The 13,586-nt window shown below is 48.3% G+C and overlaps 1 protein-coding gene across 2 annotated transcripts in view; it reads right to left on the reverse strand.

Annotated features, from left to right (window-relative positions):
- The window catches only part of GTF2I (general transcription factor IIi), a 72,368-nt gene extending 59,881 nt beyond the window's left edge, over window positions 1–12,487 (reverse strand). For both annotated transcript variants that reach the window (XM_032200717.1, XM_032200716.1), the window contains exons 1-3: window positions 12,431–12,487; window positions 6,974–7,079; window positions 5,844–5,982 (exon numbers count right to left, since the gene is read on the reverse strand). In XM_032200717.1, the coding sequence (XP_032056608.1) occupies window positions 5,844–5,982; window positions 6,974–7,072 (238 nt within the window). In that variant the 5' untranslated portion in view covers window positions 7,073–7,079; window positions 12,431–12,487. The remainder of the gene's footprint in view (window positions 1–5,843; window positions 5,983–6,973; window positions 7,080–12,430) is intronic.
- Between the last annotated feature and the right edge of the window lie 1,099 nt (window positions 12,488–13,586).

Raw genomic sequence — 13,586 nt, forward strand, 5'->3', positions numbered from 1 at the left:
TAGTTTCATCATTAGACACTGAAAGAAAGCAGCAAAGCTTGCCTGTCAGCTTCAGCATGTTTGAATCTTATACTGGTATCCCATACACTTCACTCTGCTTGGTTAAAAAAAAACCAAAGTCACGATTTCTTACACCATACTTTTGAATACCAGCTATGAAAGAAAAAAACAAGGTTCGAGACAAAAATACTGATTTACAAGCTATTTAGATGCCTACAGGTAGATGGCATGGAAACATTCAAAAGCACTACTCCGGATTTTTAAAGCAGCTACATTGCTTTGTAAATCTGGCTCTGTTGCCTCTTCTATTGCCATTATTAGAAGTAATTGCAATGACTGTGGTATAACGAACAATATTGACATGTTTTAAACCTCAATTGCAAGTATTGACTATTGTCTTTCACACAATGCTTATAGCTTGAAAAGAAAATAGTAGCCAGGCAATTTGGAGTACTGGTGCCTCTTGTCACTACCAAACAGTGCACGACAGAGAACAGGCAAACAAATGACAGGAGGAAGCTGCTACATCTAACAGTGGGGCTCGGAGCAGTACTGTCCATCTGCAATTTCCATGGGACATGACTTGAGCCAGTGCCACCAAATCCTCTGTAGGAAAGTCCTCACACAGACAGCAGCTACGGAGCTCCTACTTGCTGCCACCGAGCAGTGCCACCAGTTGTGACAAAAGCAGATCTGGAGCCTTACGATCACCTAGCAGCTGGCCAGGATCTTGGCACTGTGTCCATGACAGCTTGATGCTGGCACAAGCCCTGGTGACCTGGTGAAGTGCACTCTGCTCACTGAGCACTGCCACTGCTGCAGTTATCGCAGCTACAGACACACTGGGTGATTTAATTCAAACATTGAATATATGTCTGTACTCAGAACAGCAGGAGTAGAATTTCTTAAGAAGAAGCCCTAGAAAAAGATTGGGAAAGCAGGTAAAGAGGGGAGGAAGAAGTGAGATAAGAGTCCAAGTACTTCTACTCTGGTGTCCAGTACAGACAGCACCCAGCCTAGCCAACAAAGGGAACACAGAATGCAGACAGAAGCGAGCTGTACCTCTTGGGCATGGCTAGGAGGACACAAGGTCAGGGCGGTGACAGGTTTGCTTTAATGCTGCACAGGAATCTCCAGCCTGTGGGGATGAACAGCGAGGGGTGACGCAGGCTGATGCTCTCCGGTGTAGGCGTGATGTACAAACCGACTACTCACAGCCCAGCTTTGCACATCCATCCTTGAAGATCGAATGATTGCTCTACAGCATTTTTGTGCATTAGCTGCCGTATTAGACAAAGCTAAAAAGCTCATTCTCTGTAGAGGGGAGATCCTGCACAGTGAACAGCAGCTTCTGGAGAAGCCAAACCCGCAAATTACGGCAGTCACTGCATGCCTGTAACTGCAGCTACAGGACAGGAAGCCAGCAGCTTCTACTGCAAGAACCCCGACACGGTGTAACTTCAGCCAGGTGTGCTCAATCCTCCTTGGACTATGGGGGCAAGTTACTACATAGCCCAGGTATGCTAATTTCAGTTATTCAGAAATCACAGCAGGCCCCTTAGGTCCAACAGTTGACAGTTCAGTTGGAGACTTGCCAGTTTTATTTAAAAAACAAAACACTAAGATCTAGCTTTCCATGGTTCTGTTAGTTTACTTCTCCTTCCCCCCAAACTGCTGATGTTTTAAATTAGTTATAAAGTCAAAGCAGCAAGAGAGCAACGGTCAGAAAACATTTCCCTGGAAATCCTAATGCATTCTACTCACTCAGAGACTGCAGATTCAATGAGAGGTGCCACAGATCTTCAAGTAGGTCCACAATAGCCTAAGTTATGGGACAGGTCATTTTACCTGCCTGGAAAAGATCATGATGGATATCCAAGAGGGAAGAGTAATCCACATTCCACAGATAGTGGTGAGCAAAAACTGAGCAATCTTTCTAGTAAGACCTTTGGAGCATTGTGGCGCCATCATTCATCACAAGCAGGAGAAACAGCTGTGCCCACTAAAACATTCAGATTCTGATCATTCTTGAAGCTACAAGGAGCTTTTGCAGCCTGTGGCTAGCTGGACACAGAGGTACAGGTAAGGAGAGTGCTAGGCCAAAGTCTCCAGCAGGACCTGAAGCAGAACTCTGGCCCACACCAGAGGCATTAAGGTCAGCACGGAATCTGGGGGTCACCAGGAAGAAAAACCAAGGCTCCTAAGAATAAAGGACTTCTCATTCAGGATGAGCTACCCACAGATGTGAGATGGCCCTACCTCAGTGAGCCCAAAGCCCTAGCACCGAAGGATGAAAAGCAGCATGATGGGGACAGCTGACAGAGCTGCAGACCTAGCAGGGCCATGCTTCCATGCTCCCTACGTACCAACAGAGCAACGGTACCAGCGGTATGCTGGGGAGGCTGCTGGGACTCCTGGAGAACAACCAGCTCCTCGGCAGGTGGGATGGCACACAGAGCGCTTTCTTGTTTCTTTCCAAGTGCAGAGCAGATGACCCAAAAGGGGTTTGAGTCAACAAGCTCTTCTCAAAGTCCGCTCTGACAGGCGAGCACAACCCAGGGATGAGCTGAGGCCTCTTCTGCTCCCCCCTCCTTCTGTTTTTTAAACCCCCACCAGCTTCATTTGAATGAGAGTGAATTCCACAGGGCTGGTGCCAAACCTTGACCAAACCTCAAGGGAAATAGCCAAGATGACAAAGACGAACATGAGAAGGGAGCAGCACTCCTGAGGCGCCCCAGGCTTCTGTTCAGGATGGCTGATAACCCAGAGCTCCAAGCACTCAGGCATTTCATCTCGCCATAGGCCGTACAATAAATACACTTCAGCAGGGAACAGCAACTAGAGCAAAGAGGCACTGGTAGGGCAAGAGGTGTATGAGCTTGAGTACCCAAGGTTGTCCAGATTCTGTAGGAGCAAGCACTCCAAGAATCTCTCCTTTTTACGCACAACAAACTTTCCTTGGCTTAGAATATCTGACACCACAGGTTACCCAACTTCTGCACACAAGCACATGCAGTTCCACGTTAGGAGGCACACCTGAAACATCTGATTTCACTGAAACACAGGGCTTACGGATACCTTAATTAAGCACAGTTTGGAAGAGTATTATCTGACCCCAATTTAAACAATTAATACCTCTTGCCTGGCTCTTCAACATTTTAGTACACAACACATACTAATATTAAAAGGAAGCATTGCCACAGTCTGCTTCTAACACACTTTAAGGTAACAAGATACATGAGATGTGCACAGTGTTTCCTCCTTCCCCTGCCACTAAGCATTAGGGAATCCATGTGGATGAAAGTCTTTGTGAATGACAGCCGCAGGAAAACAAACTCCAGCTCTGCTGCTCAGTGAACCAGTTTTTCAGCCAGTCCCAGATTGCTAGAGAACACCGATGCTGCTTCCTTCACACCCCTCATACGTATCGCAGTTTAGCCCACTAAGTTATACTCATTACTAAGTACACACACAGCAGGTTTGAAGCCTCAGCTTTCCAAATTCTGAGAACTCTTTGTATGTACGTGAACTATGCAAAGGAACTATGGGAAAAGTGGGAATGAAGCAGTACTGAGATGCACACACTGGCTTGTCACAAGAGAGAAGTCAGACACAGCTTAGTAACTACACTTGCTTCCGTACTTCAGAAGAAAGATCCAGACAAGTCGATACCAAGTCCTTGGAACATGTGCTGCTGACAATATTGAGAATAACACCACAGCTGAAATTATACAGGTTTTACAGCAAACTAAAAAACCTCTTGGAAGCCTTTATATTAATCACAAAAGAACAATGGCACCACTACAACATATTAACAGAACACAGAGAACCACAGATGGATTTTTCTGAAAAAATTAATAAAATTGAAACCATCATCATCTACTGCTACATTTCATATTTAGCTGAAGAAACAAAGGTGTGAGGGAAAACTCACACTGTAGAACTGTTGCCTCCACGGTTTTACATCTTCAACCAACCAATCCTATACTATAAACTTCATGAAGTCTTAGAAGTTGTGAAAGGGGGTGATGGAATCAGCATCACCAGGACTATGTAATGCTACTATTCCTAAAAACTGGTGTTTTGAAGTCAGGTTTTCTGGAATTATCAACACTTTTGTCAACAGGAGAACACCATCTCCACCACTGAGATCCCCAGGAACTATGGGGGACTTGTACTTAAAACCACAAACGCAATGACCGAGGTTTGGTTGGCTTTATTCACACAGATCTACCCCATGATGATCAGGAGAAAGCATAATGAACACAAAGTGGAAATTGTTTAATCTTGACTACCTAACAGTATAAACACGCTGAGTATGAATACCTTGTAACTGGAATAAAACAAAGGATTAGGATTATCAAACTCATGTAAGCTTTCAATAAACATGTGCACCTCTATAGAAACCACAGCTGGTACAGCCACATGAGCACGGACGAGCAGGCAGTGCTCCTCGTGATACTGAACCAGAAATACAGATCTGGCCAGGGAGCCTGAGCATCAGAACCCAGTTACTCCTCTACCAGATGTGCACAGCATGCTGAGTCCCCAGCACAGCATGGCCTATGATACTGCTGTACTGGCAATAACACAAAGTATCTGAAATCTCAGGGAAACCCTTTGAAAACAAAAAAAAAACAGGTGAAAAAACTGAACTTCCCTCCATTACTCAGCTAACAGTTTTCACAAATACCAGCATGACACTGCTAACCCTGCAAAAATTGCAAACAAAAAAGGAATGGATTTATCTTATCTTTGATTTCCCAGTAAGGTCATAATTCTGCATTTTCATATCAGTTCATATCTTTATTACAGTCCAACATTACAGCAACTTTTCTTAGAGTAAATATACTTAGGCCCACAGAAAGTCACTGTCCAAGTGAGTGTGACCACTGCAAATCCAGCGCTCCAGCAAAAACAAATGAACTCTTTGAACAAACCCTTCAGGAGTGCTTTAGCTAGCAGCAAAAGCATTTTTAGGAGTAAATGTTTCTGTTACAGATTAAACATAGTTGCTTTGCAAGCAATATTTAATTAGTGAAGCCAGAACATTTTACAGCTGTTGTTTTTAAATTCCCTCACAGACTGATTCTTCCATATCCTGCTCTCGACCTGCATTGTCTCCCTTCCCTTAGGCAGATAAAGGTACGCTGTGTTATTGATTAAGCAGTGCCTATCAAGAACACTTTGCTAAATGAGCACAAACAATCCCCAAAGAGTCGCTGAATCTTTGAAAGTGAACTAGTGAACTCAAAATATTGCCCTGTACATAGTGGAACATGCTTTATAAACAGAAGTTCCACCGCTTCACCATTAAAATAAAATTAATCAAAAAACACCCTCCTACAGATGTAAAGGAGAACAAAAGTAACACAGTGACTTACAGTGATACAAGAAAGGGATGTAAATAATGTATTTTTGTCAAAAAGGCATATCTACTGCAGTGAAACAAGTGATCTGAAGAACAGGGATCATCTAAGTAGACTGAAACAATCCCTGACCTTTTCTGTGCCCTCACTAACCTCCACAAGAGGGGGAAAAAACACTGGGTGGAGGGGGATACAAGGGAAAACTAACGTGAACTAGGAAATGCAGAAGATGTTGTAAGGCTGGATAGCACTTCCTATTGTACTAGTTTGTCATTTATCTAAGAAATGTCAGCCACAGTTGAAATAACACTGAAGACCACTGTCACCAGTGACTTTTTAGGATATGGTTTTGCCCCAGCCAGCAGTTATAAGATGTAGCCATGATTTACAGAACTTTGCTCTCAGAAGATATTGTTATCACACAATAAACATTAAGAAGCTTGTGAAATACAAAGACACAATGTTGAAACTTACAGTATTTAACAAAATCCTTCTGAAAATCTTTCCTGGAGTTGACAAAGGCTCTTCCTCTCTCAGTTCCAACTACAAACACGTCTGTTTCATATACAGCAATACAGGCAACTTCTGCCTTGGACTTGGCAAGTTCTTTGCACTGTAAAAAGAAAAAACAAGAACTGTTTATTATTATAAAGTATAGTTAATAGAACGTATGTGGAATCATTTAAAACAGTTACTACTTCTGCTGCCAGCACTCACCTCTCAGAAGGCACTGCAAGTAACATCACATCAACTATCAGCAAAGGATAACTTACACGTCTGGAGTACTTTTCACAAGGAATCTGAAAAGCACTGCAGATCCATCAGTGAAATTCAGGCCTCATCTAGACCCAGAGATTACACTGTTTTTAATTAAAATGATTTAGTCTATCCCTTGGAAATTATTACTTCACCATTGGACAATCATGTTGTCTTATACCAACTCCAGCTTTCAGCAGAGTGTACAGAAGTCTTGTTCTTTCACAGCACACCTAACACAAGTTGAACTGGTTGGAAAGGTGTAGTTGCAAGCAGGAAGGGCTGCTCAGTCGTTGTCCTGCTGGCTGTGCTCTGGGTCAGGCGGATTCCTCCAGAGGAAGGGAAAGAGCACACCCTCCCTGCACACATAAGTGAGAAACTGCTGGCAAGGAGGTCAGGAAACTTGCAGTGCAAGGAGATGGCAAGATCCTGAGAAAGTTAGGGTAATCATCAAGAAGTAATCATAAAAAGTCAACTTTTCCTAGGAACTCAGAGTTTGCTATAACCCAGAAAGACACAGTAGGTACTGCCTGAGACGAAGTGGCAAAACCTTTAGGAGCTGAATGTACCCCTTGGGAAAAAGGGTTTGAAACCAATTCTCTTATACAGATCCCATTCAAAGTTTTATTGCTAAAAAGAAACAAGAAAGACCACACAGCAAAAAACAAGACAACTGCTAGTGTGAACTTCCACAAGCAAACAGCCACAGGAAGCTGGACAGCACACACTAAGGAAAAGATATAACATTACACTCCAGCTCCCTGGGGTGTAATTACAGCAAGATATTGCTGTCATCTTGCAGGTGCCAAGACAGAGCTGTGCCACAGCTGCTGAGCTCGCCTACTAACCATTGACTCAAGTGCCGACATGAGGAACGTAACCACCATCCTGCTTTCAGAGGGATCCTCATCATGGATGGACGCTGCTGGGGCTGTAGCTTGGGCCATTCTCCTCCTATAAAATCAAACACAAAACCTACTCAGATAAACACAGCTGTGCAAGAAATCTAACCCCTCCCTCATGCAAGAGAAGAAATAAATAAGTAAATAAATATAGACACATGTATACATATATATATATTCCAAGACCCAGAACAGCCCCCATGAGCAAATATGCAGGTATAGTAACAGGATCAAGTGTTTGCTCTTGTTTTTACACTTTCTGCTGTTTCATCTGAAGTGGAAGCCGAACGTTTCAAAGTTAAAATGCTGTGCCATGCTCAGACCAAACAGCCTCTGTGCCTAGAAAGATACTTATTAATTGATTGGACTGCTAGAGTTACAGATGTGCTTAGAGAGAAAATCAATGTAAATTCAAATAGCCAGAGATGAAAAACATTGGAATTAATGGTGTGACAACAGGAATGACAAAAAAAAACAAACAACACAGCTGTGGTACAGGTATTCGAACCCCCCTGTAACTTTCAGTACAAATTTATCACTGCCTGACTCAAAAAAAACCCTCCCAAAATCACAGCCTCAAACTACAGTGTCAGCAACCAGAACAGGACATTTTATCTGCGTATTCATCAGCTGCAGGATTAATGTCATAGCTATGAAGTCCCAATTAAGGTGCTAAAGCTAAAAACCAGATTTCAGGAGTGACAACAAAGATTTAAACCTATTTTATGTACAGCAGTCAGGACTTTCAGCTTAGTTGAGTGCTAATCAGGACTTGTTTCTGCTTTTGCTGGCAGAACTGTCTATAGACAGCAATGAATATATTGAGAAGGAAGTTTTGACAGCTGCTAAGAGCACATTTCTCTGTTGGAATGGTGCAACCGATGTTTACATGGACCTAATGCAATAAGCCGACATGCCTGCAGGAGGAGAGAATCGCAGAGATGTAGCTGCTCAGCTCCACGCGCCTTGAGAAAATCACCTAGAAGCCCAGGTGAGATAAACGAGACGTTTCACAAGAGGCTGGCAGCACCTTGCTGCTCCTGCAGAACCTGGGCTCACAGCACGGCTCGGGTCCTCCAAGGTGATGTGCATGCTGAGAAGTGTGCAGGCACGTCAGGGCAGCACGAATAACAACCACTGCAGGTGGTAATACGCGCACGCAGTGGGAAAAGGGCACCGAGCTGTTCCTTTGAGAGGACTTAAGGCACTTCAGAACAGAAATTCGGGGTGGGGGACCCTGCAGCACCAACAGCACAAGGTAACAGGTTGGACTAGGCGATCTTGGAGGTCTCTTCCAACCTAAAATGATTCTGTGATCCCAGCAGACATGCAGCAGCCCTCCAGCTCTCCAGACTGTCCCAGCGGGGCTTGGGACACAGGGGCAGAGGGATTACCGCCTGCCAGAGGAGGGGGAGATGCTGAGGGATGGCCTAGGGGCTGTCAGAGGTGAAAGGGAGACTGATGTGACATTAAAATCCATCTTCACTGAGTTTGGGATCCAACAGAGTTCCCGAGCCCATCTTTGGAACTCTTTGGGGTTAGCATGTCAATGGGATTTTGTACACCATGGTAGATTTTTGATGATGTAGGAACAATGCAATATAAAAGATGAAGCAGAACACAAGCCTGCATTTCCCTTCTCCCATGTCCACCTGCAGCCCGATGGAGTTGTTCTGGTCACTGCCACCCCCTAAGCCAGCAGGGGCACGGACACACGCACCCACCCCATCCTGCACGGGAGAACTCAGGCTGTGCACAACCAAGGGCAAGCGCCTTCCTGCTCTGCACAGGCACCTGCTCCAGAAGAGAGGCCAAAGAAGTTCCTGGGATTGCTCCTGGTCCGCAGCCACGCAGGAGGACGCTGATTATTGCAGTGACACGGAGCAGGCTGTGGTCCAGAACCCCTAACGAACCTGAACCTGGCTGCGTTTCCAAGCTTGGATCCTCGAGGCACCCCGTGCAAATGCTTTGGGGTTGGTACTGAGTGAGGTGTTGCACGTGTACGACACAAAAAGGCAGATTTAGACATCATTTGAGCGGCCAGGAGCTGGCTGCCAGAGTACTCCTATGTAATGCATCTATTAATCACGTATTACTAGCTGGTCTGGAAGATTTTTTTTAATATTGGTATAATTGCCCATAAATCCTTTGGCTTTGCCGTGCCAAGATGAGCCCCTGTCCAAATCAAGGCTTGTAAAAATGAGCAAGTCATTACAAGACGCACTGGTGGAGTACCACAGATTAGCATTTAACCATTCCCGCCCAATGAGAGGGTCACTGGGACAGAGCAAATAAACCTGTGTTTCCATTTCACCAGGAAAAAGACAGACCAAACCCAGCAGCTTCCAGGAAGCCAAATCAAACCAACATGCATCCCACTCCATGTGCTTCCTGCTGGCTTCTACTTTTGAGAGCCAAAAATTAGAAATACTCAGGGCAAGAAAGAGCGAAACTGCAAGCCAATTTCCATCTTCCTTGTGCTCACACAGAGGCACGCGTGCCAATCTTGTTACAGCCACCGGTAAGGTATACTCTCTGTTAGCTGCTTGCCAGACACACAGAAAATTACAAAGTTGAGCTTTATGAAGAAAAATTGTTATTTAAGGCTATAAAGAATAGATACGGAGAATAATGGAAATACAAGCCCAGAATTGCTTTTCTTAGAAGCAAAGCCTTAACAACAGAGAAGTGGTTTTCCTTTTCAGCAGACGCAATGCACGTGGATATTCCCACAGCGATCTGCGTGTTGTTTGCTGCTCTCACTGATCGTATCCCCTGGCTTCTCTGCCTTCTGGGCCAAGACGTGACGGCAGCACGCCGACCTGCCCCAACCCCGGCCTGCAGAGGCCGGGCAGAAGGTTCTGCCTCCCAGCTGCACACATTGATGCTCGCCAGCTATGAAGTGCAAGTGAATCTTGTTAAAAAGAACTTATCCCACCCCCCCAAAAAAAATCTGGTATTTCTCTCCACAATATGGTTCAGTGATCCTGAAACTTACCTTTCAGAAAAAGTCAAGCCTGGTGTTTCTGAGATAACCTAGCAAAGAAGCAGTAAGGACGTGAGCCGCTGCCTCCCTGCTGCCTGCAGCTTCCCAGGCCACATCTGCCCTCGCTGCAGCACCAGATCACAGCTGAGCTACGCCAACCAGTTCGGATGACCTCTTTCTTGTTATGCCATTAATCATCTTAATATTACACAAATACTCTGTAAGCAAGAGGCTTGGGTTAACTGCAGCCACTAGGCTGCTCATCATGTGGACTGGAAACAACAGCAGAAGGGCAGCCAGGCTGCGGGACACCTCTCCCTTCACGTCCACCACTGGTTTTTGGAAGGAGATATTTCCAGCAGTACCAGGAGGGAAGGACGTGGCCACCCCACACCCGGCAGGGTGAACCTGCTCGGCCTTACCGCTGGCCTCTCCAGACAGAGGTTGGCTCCCTTGAAGGCACAGCCCTGGGGTCAGCAGCTAAAGGGCAGCATCAGGGAAATACACAATCAGCTCTTAGCTAATATCTATCCAAGACTATTAACCACCCTAAAAAAATAAAATAAAATAAAAAATCACTCTCAAGCAGAGCCTAGCAGCGTGTCCCACTGCAGGTAACAGCGCTGCTCGGAGTCACGCCGCTTGGAAATACCAGCTTGCTAGAAACACAAATGCCACCCCAAATCCCTGCTGTGGCCTTTATGGATTTAAGCTTTCGTTTCCCCTCCTCCAAGGCAGCAGAAGGGCAGGAGCAGGGCCCTGAAGAGTCCTGGATCCCAGAGAAAAGGCCAGGTGCTGAGCGCACCCAGCTCTCCAAGTGTCGGCAGCATTTTGCCAGGGCTGGGATGGGGATGTGCTTCGTTACACAGCTCCAAACCCCTCAAAACACCAGGAATTAATTTCCATTTCTCTGGGCACTTTTAAGACACCCAGCCAGGCGTGATGGCGTTTTACCAGCCCAGGAGGCTGGCTGCCTCTGCTACTCAAGAGCCATTTAGAAATGAACCAAGCCCAACACTGCGTACTTTAACTGTGCCTCTGTTTCTTCGCATTCACAACCCTGCAAAAAGATAACTAAACTTGATTTCCACCACTTCTGGAGATCCCGCTATAGACCAACGTGTAACTGTGAAGTTTCAGAAAAGAAGAAGCAGCACCTGGCCCCACTGCTCGCAGGACAATCACATCACTGGGTTTGGTGTCGTTAGGAAACCACTGCCATCAGGCTCCGTTCCGTGTTAGAGCCAGGCCCAGGAGGGGTGCGTTTTGTCTTTAGGTGTGCAGTGTCCGACAGCAGCACCCAGGCACTCGTGAATTACAGCTAAGCCACATAAACAGCATGAAATATTAATCACAGCATTAATGACCGCCTGATAATTCCTCTCTTCACCCACTTAATTGTACTTCGCCAACATGACGATGATGCTAAATAACTGCTGCTGCTTTATCTCCCTGTGTCCACCAACGGCAACACCACGTAACGTCTGGGATGTTCATTAGTCTGAACCCCAACAGCATCGATCTCGTTATAACAGAGGTGCTGGCACATCTGAAGAGAGTGAGAAGCTCACTGCAGCAGGCTGGCCTGGGGATTTCTGTGTTGCACTGTCAACAAAAGCCCCAAAATAACTTCAGGGCAAACCAAAAACCCCTTTAACTCTTTTAGGATTCCCACAAAGAGTCATCCAACACGACACATCCAGCTGGGCTATAACACCTTGTAAGGACCTAGAATTAGCTGGCAGCAGCACTGGCAGCTCACCATCACACAGCAATGAGTCCCTGCATTTGGCCATCAGCTCCCCCTGCACCTCCCCCTCGTTCCCATTACTGCACGTAACTGAACACCACTTTCCATGGGATAGCTCCCATTCGCCCTTCCCCTAAACAAAGCACGTATGCTAACACTGTTGGCAACCTCTCCTCGCCTTGCTCACAGGCTCTGAGCGCAGGAACACAGGGCAGAGCCATGGGGAAGAGCTGGGGAACACCAGCAGCTTTGGGGGGGCTCCCCCAGCACAGCCCCAGCCCCATTCATTGCCCCCACCTCATTTGCATGCCCCGCCCCCACACCTGCACGGCCCCGCCCCTCGCCTTCATTTGCATCCCCCCCGCCCTCGCCCAATCACCACCGCCCCTCGCGCAGCCCCGGCACGTGCGCGCCCCCCCGCCAGCCAATGGTGGGTCCCCAGGGAGGAGGGGGGATGGGGGGGCAGGGCGCGGAGCTCCGCCCCCAGCAGCGGCGCTGAGGGGGGCGCTGAGGGGGGCGGGCGGAGGCCGCGGCCCCTCCCGGCAGCGCCCGGTGCCCCCGCGGGCAGGGGGCGGCCTCTCCCCGCTCTCCCCGCGGCCCCTCAGCCCCCCGCACGCCGCCCCGAGCCCTTCTCCGCCCGCCCGCCCGCTCGCTCCGGGGCTCTCACCGCTGCCGGGCTCGGGCAGCCCCGCTCCTGCTGCCGGTCCCGGTCCCGCCGGCTGGGAGCCAGGAGGCGGAGGCCAGCGGGCGGCTGTCCCCGGGGGTGGAGGTGGCGGCGAGGCGCTGGCCCCGCGCGTCCCCCTCGCGGTGTCGGGCTGAGCCCAGCGCCGCTCCGGGGGAGGGGAGCGGAGAGGAGAAGGGGGGGGGGGGGCACAGGTTTTTTTGTTCCACTCGCCCACGCTGCGCATGCGCAGACCGCGCGGGGGCCGCTGGGAGTTGTAGTTTTTCCATGTGGGTTTTTCCCATCACCGCGCAGGGCGGGGGGCACGGCGGTGGACTACAGCTCCCGGCGTGCCCCACGCGGCGAGGGCCGGCCCGACCCCAGCGCCCACAGGGGGAGCGCGGCGCCGGCCGCTCGGGCAGCGCGGAGGGGTCTGGGGGGAAGATGGCGGGGGGGGGGCGCCCGGCCCCTCAGGGCAGCCCCGCTGCCAGCTTCTACCTCAGATTCTCCTAAACGCCGACGTTTTGGTTATGTTCTTGTAATTGTAATAAACACGGCTGTTGTGTGTATAAAGCTAGCAGCACTCTGCAGACGCTCACACTTCTGGTTGTGGCTGGGCACGAGCAGCCCCAAACCCTCACATTTTGGGATGTCGCCAGCCCGTTATGGCGGCAGGCAGCGCACAGCAGCGGCCTGACGGCAACAAAAAAATCACAACCCACAAGCAAAACCACCGCTTTCATCACCACCTGAACCCAAACCTGAAGGTTTTGCCCTGCGGCACTGGGGTGGTTCCTTTCTCCAGCCCTTGTGCAGGGAAGGGCATAATCGCCGGCGAAGGACTGTAATCGTGAGGGCAGGAATAACTGCCTAAACCACCACAACTATTTTCTGAGGGAATGCATCAGCTCCCTTTCCACGTGCTATGTCCTTATTAGAGGTAGCCATCACTTCAGGGTGAGAGCATGTTGGCATCTCAGCCGTACCGCACTACACGCACAGCCCTGACCCGTGAGGAGACACGGGACCGTGGCTCGTTTGCTTCTGTGCAAGGTTTACTTCACCCTGATGCTGGCAATTTTAACCCTGAAAGAGGGCAGAGTAACAGGGACTTGCTCAGCAGCCCAGCTGCAGGCAGTACCGTGCACCTGGGCACTGAGCT

This window comes from Aythya fuligula, chromosome 20 (assembly GCF_009819795.1).
Source record: "Aythya fuligula isolate bAytFul2 chromosome 20, bAytFul2.pri, whole genome shotgun sequence".
Classification (NCBI taxonomy): domain Eukaryota; kingdom Metazoa; phylum Chordata; class Aves; order Anseriformes; family Anatidae; genus Aythya; species Aythya fuligula.